Source organism: Ammodytes marinus (assembly GCF_949987685.1).
Source record: "Ammodytes marinus genome assembly, chromosome: 19".
NCBI classification, from domain to species: domain Eukaryota; kingdom Metazoa; phylum Chordata; class Actinopteri; order Uranoscopiformes; family Ammodytidae; genus Ammodytes; species Ammodytes marinus.
The window spans coordinates 13,920,537-13,928,809 of record NC_137223.1 but is presented as its reverse complement, the minus strand read 5'-3'; the positions used below and the strand labels follow the sequence as shown (position 1 = coordinate 13,928,809).

General features: G+C 41.4%; 1 protein-coding gene across 1 annotated transcript; it reads left to right on the top strand.

Annotated features, from left to right (window-relative positions):
- Nucleotides 1-8,273, top strand: fam167ab (family with sequence similarity 167 member Ab). The gene is made up of 3 exons (XM_080047390.1): nt 1-138; nt 3,141-3,682; nt 6,300-8,273. Exons 2-3 carry the CDS (start codon nt 3,317-3,319, stop codon nt 6,561-6,563), a joined length of 630 nt encoding a protein of 209 aa, XP_079903516.1. The 5' UTR covers nt 1-138; nt 3,141-3,316; the 3' UTR covers nt 6,564-8,273.

Sequence of the window (8,273 nt, the reverse complement as noted above, 5' to 3'; positions counted from 1 at the left end):
TGGACCGTGGAGCTGCGAGGGGATAAATATCAGAGAGCGAGAGCGGGCTCGTGACGGTGTTCCCCGATGTGGCTGCTCGTGCTCAGGGAGGCTGACTGACTCCAAGTTGGACTGCAACAGCAGGAGGGACCCTGTAAGGTAAACGAGCCGCACGCAGTTTGAATAACATTTTTCACATGCGCAATATCAGAACAGCAATGGGAGAATGGAAGCAAAAAAAAGAGGCTAAATGCGAATTTCTAGGCTATTAGGCTACCCGGTTTATCCACGCGTGACTTAACCTTTAGCCTGAATGTGGAATATTTTCAGTGCAAATGATGCTAGGTTATTCCCTGAAGAAGCCAATAAGAGCAACATGTTGTTGCCTTTATGAGGGGGAAAACAATTAGGATACTTGGCTACATGACCTAAATGAGAAAAAATATCAAATTAGTAAACTTTTCCACAACTTTTCATAAAGGCCTATTAAACGATCCCTTTTCCCTAATGGGCAAGGCAACGACTAGGTTAAGTGACATTTTAAAATAAGACATAGGCTATCTAGGATAACCCATCATACATATGCAGATATAGCTTACTAAATTTCACTGTAATAAGGTATGTTTATCTTAAGGCGTAGTGATGGCCATTGCCCACAATTACATTTCCATAGATAGATGTTGTTATAGAGTAGCCTACCCTATTGCCTAAAACAAAGTATCTCAGACTCTCCAAATGTAGGCTACTCTTTAATTTCATAGATCCCTCCATCTGAACATAAACAAGCAATAAAGAAGACAGGAGGATTTGTGTTCTTTATTGTAATGGGCTGATAATGTGGCATATTTTGATGCACAGATAGTCTTTCTAAGTTTATGTTGCCACAACAAAGCAATCCAAATATGCCACAGTAATTGGACGTTAGCCTTTTATGAATAGCTTTTGTGTAGGCTCTTTGATGATCCCTATGGAAAATGCTCATATCATCCATGCTGTACTATATACAGCACTGTGAAGTTATACATAAGATCGTAGAGATACACAGCAGCAGTCATGTTTGTTGTGAAGACATGGCTGAATGTTCCAGATGGGAGAGCCAGTCTTCATGAGCCAGAGAGCCTGTTTAAGCATCTCAAAGTCCACAAAAATAAAATCTGTTGGTGTGGCAACGCAGCTGCTGAATGTTGCCGAGCAATCAAACACATGCTGCCATGAAACCACAAGAATGTATGGGTGATACTTGTATGGGTGGCATTTGAATGCCCGTTGGTGGGACGTTTGGGTAATGGGGATAGATGGTCTTTTTTCCCCTAAAGAAAATGTGTCAATTTTGGCTTTCTTTTGAAGACCTATTTCCTGCTCTTCCATTGAAAAGTGTCTACTTTCTCCAAAAGTGATCAAGCCAGCAAGAGTTTTTTTTGCGGATATGATTTTATATCTTCGTAATTTTGTACCCAGCTCGTTTATATACACTTTTTCCCATGTTTCTAAACCTTTCTAAAGCCTGGCTCTGCAGTTACTATTGACAATTTAAATCTCTTCCCCACTGTGCATAAACAAGGTCTTTACATAGGCCCTACTCTTTAAAAATGTATGTGGCATGGATTTTCCTCCTCCTTTATTGGTCTCCTGTAACAATGCGGTCTCTAGAGACACAGATTCCTTTAGAAAATAAGGAGACAGATCCATTCCCATGCATTCATAAGTCAGCCACTCTGTACAGTCAGAAGTCCATTTTACCTTGAAAGAAAGCCAGGCCTATCATTAGATACAAGGGGCAATGACTTCACCGCTCGTCTGCTGTACCCATTATAGAATAAGTGAGCACTAACCACTTTCTGAAGACTTTGAAAGAAGACATTGAGCAGGAAGTCGGCTTTTGCTGCCACTGGTATGAGTGTGTGTTTATCATTTTATATTATAGGCTACAATAAACCAATAAATAAAATAAAAAATAAACTTTGTGACTTCATTTCCAGATTGGGCCTCCATAGTCACTGCACTGTGTCTGAACTGGTGGGATTAAAAATACCGGGTTTTAGTTTTGGATGACATATTCCTCTGTGTAAATTTAAACGGTACCTTTTAAAAAGGATATGAGAATTTATTTTTTTGACCTGCATGGTTTAATGGCCATGTTTGTCTATTCCCGCGGTCCTCCACTTTGATCCAGACTAAAATAGCTCCACAGCTATTGGATTCAGTTGTTGTGTTACATCCGTGATCACTAGAGGACGAACCCTGCCAACTTTAGTAATCTCCTGACATTTCGTCTAGGGTTAGCATTGTTTAAGGTTAAGTATCTTGAAAACCAGTTCATGAATAGTGTGACATTTAGTAGCCTACAAACTTGCCATTCTCAGGGTGACACTTGTGATCCTCTGACTTTTCACCATCAGTCCATGTGTCAATTTGTCAAATACTTTGTTTATGAACAAATACTGCAAATTTCTCAGCCGTCAGCTGTATGTGTTTAGTGCTAATTAGCATGTTTACACACTAAATTCCTCTGACTATGGTTACCATGCTGATGTTTAGCATTGGCATTTGGAATGTCATTGTCACTCTTACCGTTTTGGCATTAGCATTTCAGATAAAATAGACAAAAACACATTGTTAAATTGTGTTCACATGTCTCATGAGTGTTAGCCTGCTCAAACATGCCTGACATTCAGGATATATCAAAATAGATTGTGAAACGTGTGTATTATTATAGTCACATGTTTTAGGTGTAAATAGAAAGGGTTTCTGTAAAAGAGTAAGACTATCAGCCATTGTGTCCACAACTACCGATCGTGTATCACCTCAGGTTGGTTAAGTCGATATAAGCCCTGAGGACATTAGGTGGAAATTGCTGATTCATTAACAGTGCCAGTGTTGTTACTATGGAAACAGTTTGATCCTGTTAAACGAAAGTCCTGTCTTCCCTCAATATGTGGTTCCTTTAGCATTCAATAGCCTATGTGAGAATTATTATACAGATCATTCAATCTCTCTGAGATTTAATCTATCCTGTTACACTAACTGTGTATGTCATGCCAAAGTTGACATGTAGCCTGTTTGTCAGATGTCAGGTCAGATTTGTCTCTTGTTATTTGGAGATGGATGCCAGTAGTACAGTCAGCAAATGTTTAGTGACTTGCGTATTCTCTTCTTTACAGCTTTGAAGACTGATCTGCCCTAAAAAAACACCAATGGAACCGTTCTCCCTTCTTCCAAACTATGGCTATTTGTAAAACCAGCGGAGGCCATTGATGAGGAGCAGATATCGTTATCTGTTTTTTCGTGCTTTTTTCAGCTTTTTTCAGGGAGCTTTTTATATTCGTCAGTTCTAACAATGGACGCGCGCTTGGGTCCTCAGATTATGGTGGACAGGGCTGGTGTCCCGGAGCAAGCAGAATGTGGGGGAGACGTGGATTTGCCTACAGATGACCATCTCATGAACTTGAAGGCCTTGACGGAGAAACTAAGACTGGAGACCAGGAGACCTTCGTACGTGGAGTGGAAAGCCCGGCTCGAGTCGGAAAGCTTTGGAGGGTCTGGAAATGGAAAGGCCATGATCCAAGTTGAGCCCGAAGGAAAAGTAACCCCACCCAAAGAGACTGTAGTCGGCTCTGATGTGATTCAGTGTAAGCTGCCGTCAGGTGCACTGAAGGGATTTGGGAACATCGATGAAGCTCTCAGTTGGTTGCGGAGAGAACTGGTAAGACTTTTCTGAATTTTGTCACAATTTGTACACATTTTTCATCTATCTTTGGAATATGGAGCAGCTAGTTATTAAGAGGATGTCTCTAAAATATGTTATTTTGTTTCATATTTGCAGCCAGTGGATGACCCTCTGTCAAAGATTATTTAGGCACTAAACTCTCAAAATGTAGATACCCTATATTGGATACCTGAGATTTAAATTTTAATTTGTAGAACTTTTTTGTTTTGCAATTAAAATGAAGATTAACTCCCTGCTACTGAGCTAATTAGAATTAAACAACGGACACTGGCCAGAGGAATCCCATTCACAGTCAGTGAGATTGATTGGGACTCAACAGAAATTTGTTCCACACCGTTTCTGCGAGTAATAATTTTTACTCCGCTCAATTACACTGCACATTCACCAGCATAAGCCAGCACTGAGCACGCAAAGAGGCACCGTCAGAGGCAGAATCATACTCACACAGTATGTGGCCTTACACATTCTGCACAAAGACAGTGGACAAGATAGATGATGACCATCAGTGGACACGCAAAAGGGATACAATTGAGAGAGCTTGTGATGAGAAGAAAATAGTTTGTGGATGTCCCACTGTGAGTTTTTCCTTTGAGGTTTTCTTAAACATTATGTAAGGGCCGAACGCATGGACCTCCAGCAAGTATAGACCATGTCATACTTGGATGCCAAACAGTTCAGCATAAGAATAAAAACACACCATTCCTTTAAACACTAGCCCCTTTTACACAGAGATTGCGGCATATTGACGGAACAACATCACTCCAATATGCCGGCTTTGCTTGCTTCTGTGTTATTTACACAGAACCAAGCAACGCCGGCCTGCTGGCGCATCAGTAGCCCCTTTTACACAGCGCTACGGAATGAAAGAGGTGCTTGTAAACAGCGTCAGGTGTGACGAAAACATTTAGCGCCGCGCCGGTCAGCTGCTTTACAACAACACTGGCCGGTGAATTGAGAGCAGAAGTGCTGGAGCTTGCAGTAAGAGGGCCGTATTTTACTGTCCCCACGATGTGCCAGTTGATCTCGCTACGCGCTGAGTCCAACATCACTGGGACAGTTAACCAAACTGACTAAATCAATCCGACCACTTCACCTCTGTGTGTGTGGTGTGTGTGTGTGTGTGTGTGTGTGTGTGTGTGTGTGTGTGTGTGTGTGTGTGTGTGTGTGTGTGTGTGTGTGTGTGTGTGTGTGTGTGTGTGTGACAGGTTGGTTGTGAGCGAGTCTCTTTGTGAGGGCAGCGATCTGCCAATCAGACATAAACATACACATACACACAGTGTGTGAAGTCACGTTACTGTAGACAGAAATAAAGTGTGGATATACGCTCAGACTTAGGATAATAATAGCGGCGGCGGAATGTGTTAGCAAAACAGTAGCTCTGTGGCTAACAGCTGAGCCGGAGCCTTCAGTCAGCTGAAGCAGACAGTCTAGCGGGGCGAGCAGACTATTCCCCCGTTACTAGGTCGACCTTCAAGCTGAACAAGAGCCCTCCGCTGCGCGTCAGGCTCCTGCTTCAGCTTGTCGGTCTTTATTTCTAGCAAGTGACCCGTTCGCTATACTTTATTCCTTACTTAGCCTATTCTAGCTTTCCCATTGTACAACTTCTCCTGGGCAGAAATAGACTCATACACTCTACAAAATGAAGCGCGGGGGTTTGGATTGAGCAACGGACCTTATGATCAGATAGATTATACACCGTTCCTTTTATTTGGTGATTTTTACGGGACATCAGGCCGTGATTAATGTTAAACACACGTCCTTCAACTGCTAACATGGTCGCATGTTTAGAACGTAGACTATGGAACGTCAAACGCCCCCCTGTTCCGCAACAACAAGCTGGAGCATTTAAACAGAGAGGCGGAACTGATTGTGTCGGGAATCTTACTACCCCCCGAGGTAGTAAAATTCCCGGAACGATCACTCGCACCTTTCTTCCCTCGTTCCGCAACTGTCGCATTTACACAGCAGGGCGGAGGGCCGAAAGGCCGGCATATTCCCGGCTATCACTGGCTGTGTAAAAGGGGCTACTGTGTATAGGGGGTTACGACATCTAGCCTGGCTGTGTCAAAGATGACAAAATCAGCCTAGAAGTACCTTTGAAACCGACCAATTAACACCACCTTTGACCGCCAAAACACAACTGAGCAGCTCCGTCCGTGAAAAATCTGAGTTAAAGGTGCACTATGTAACTTTGGGTGTGTCAGAGAAGTGAACATTTTCTATGGTATTTTATAACAGAATAAAACAAAGTTTCCTCATAGACAATTGGATCCCTGGAACACTTTTTGAAGTTAGAAAGCTACCCAAACAGTTCACTGTTTCACTGTTGTGGTTTAAAGCAGCATTTGTTTACAACCATGTTGTCTTACGTTTGGTTCAAGGAGCCTCAATATAATTTTGTTTTCATTTATGATGATAGAATTATTCAATACTAAGAAAAACATGTATTGTAAACTAAGTGCAAACTCTGCAAATGGAAACAAATACCCATTCCTTGAAACTGGGTAGTGCCCCTTTAAGGACAGGATTAATCAGCTAACCAGCAAGGTCTTTTGAGCACCACTGTTATTCTCTGTACCTCCCTCCATTTCAGACCGACATGCGGCTGCAGGACCAACAGCTGGCCAGGCAGCTCATGAGGCTGCGTAGCGACATCAACAAGCTGAAGATAGAGCAGACATGCCACCTGCACCGCCGGATGCTCAACGACGCCACCATTGGCATGGAGGAGCGTGACGAGCTGTCAGACCTGCTGTGTGAATGTCCCGTCACCCCTGGCCTCGGCCTATCCGCTCCGCTCAGGCTTATCGGGGTCACCAAGATGAACATCAACTCACGTCGTTTCTCACTCTGCTAGGGGATAGTGGATAGTGGATAGTGACGGACCCACAATGTCCACAGGCAGTGTTTTGAGGACGAACCTAGACGGTACTGTAAACCCTGTTTTTACGGCCCCTATAATCAAACACACAGAGGTTTAGGGAAATGTGTATTATTTTTAGCAAGAATAATTTGAGTGTAGTAGGTTCATATATATATATAGTGTTTTCGCCACTAGACTATACATGGCAGCTATATACAGAAACCTGTCTGGAAGCCGCAGCAGATTTCTTTTTAGACCTTTAGGGCCTCCGTGACTTGAAACAGATTACTTTAAGTTTTCAAGCTAAAGAAGTGAAGCAATCTCCAGCTTGTTCTATATCCATTTCGTATGCCTTAACACTTACACTGTTACCACTAACCCCATATGTATTTCCATGTACTGGAGGTTGTTTGCTGGGGCTTTTGTCAAGCACAGATTCAAATGTTTGATTAAATACATTTTGACTGCATCCAAACCTCTGTAAGATGCTTTCAGTGCATTTGTTTTGTCCTAGATCCTAATTGGAAATGTTCTGCGCTTTTAAAAAGATGCCTTGGCAATCATACAAATTGTACACTACACTAACTCATATTTGAGTAAGTGAGTAGTGGTTTAAATTTAGCAAAATGATTGATTCTTTATAATGATTGCCAAATTGCATTTGTATTAAAGTATTTTTACTGGAGTTTGTTTCTTACTGTCTTAGTAATGGCTTATCCAGCTCTGGGTTGGAGCTTTTCATGCTCCAATTGTTGAGTTCCAGCCTGTAAGTAAAATGACATGTCGGCTTGAAACAAAATAAAAATGTGTTTTTAGTTTCAAACCATCTAGAAGGAATAAAAGGAGGTTTCAGAGTTTAATATGCCCCTCCTAATGGCCCAGAGTCACTATAATAAAACCTGAACAAATATTTAAAGATCTCAATCACACAAACACACACATGATCCATTCCACACAGATTTACCTTTTTTTTTTTATAACAAGCCTCTGAAAAGAAAAGGTTAACATTGGTGTCTACCACTGCTACCACAGCTTTTTGTACCAACACAATACTTGACCTTTGTCTCACTTGGTAGTTTCCCCTGAACAGTGAGGGACAATGCCACCTGGCAAGAAAAACAACTGCTCTGTCAACTTGATCTCATCCTGTTACTAAGCATGTAATCAACTGAAAAACTTACCTTAAAACTGGTCTGGTAAAATATGATACCTGCTAGTATGTTTTCATATGTTTTCCTGGAAATAAATGTTCTGTCAAGACGTTGGTTGCAATACTTTCTCAATCCCTTTAAATCAGGATCTTACCAGTAGCTTTTTTATAGAAAAAATTGGTCTTAAATACAAGCTTAGATACACACAACCATTTTGATGCAGTGTACATCACTGTGGGCTGTATGAACACCTCAAAGTTAATAATTAATGGAATAACCTGTTATGTAGCTAATAAAAGCTTTCCTTTTCATTCTTTTATAAGTACTGCTGTTTTATAATTGATTGTGATATCACACAAACAGTGTACAGGTTTGCAGAAGGGATTCTTTTTTGACATTTGGGGAGATGAGCTTATTTTCTTTTTTGTGAGTTAGATTGTAAAGTTGATTCTATTTTAATTTGTATTGTAAAAAAGGGGAGCTCTGGACAAAGCCAAAATAGCTGTTTTCATCAAACTCTCACCCAGAATTTTTTTTATTAAATGAATCGTGA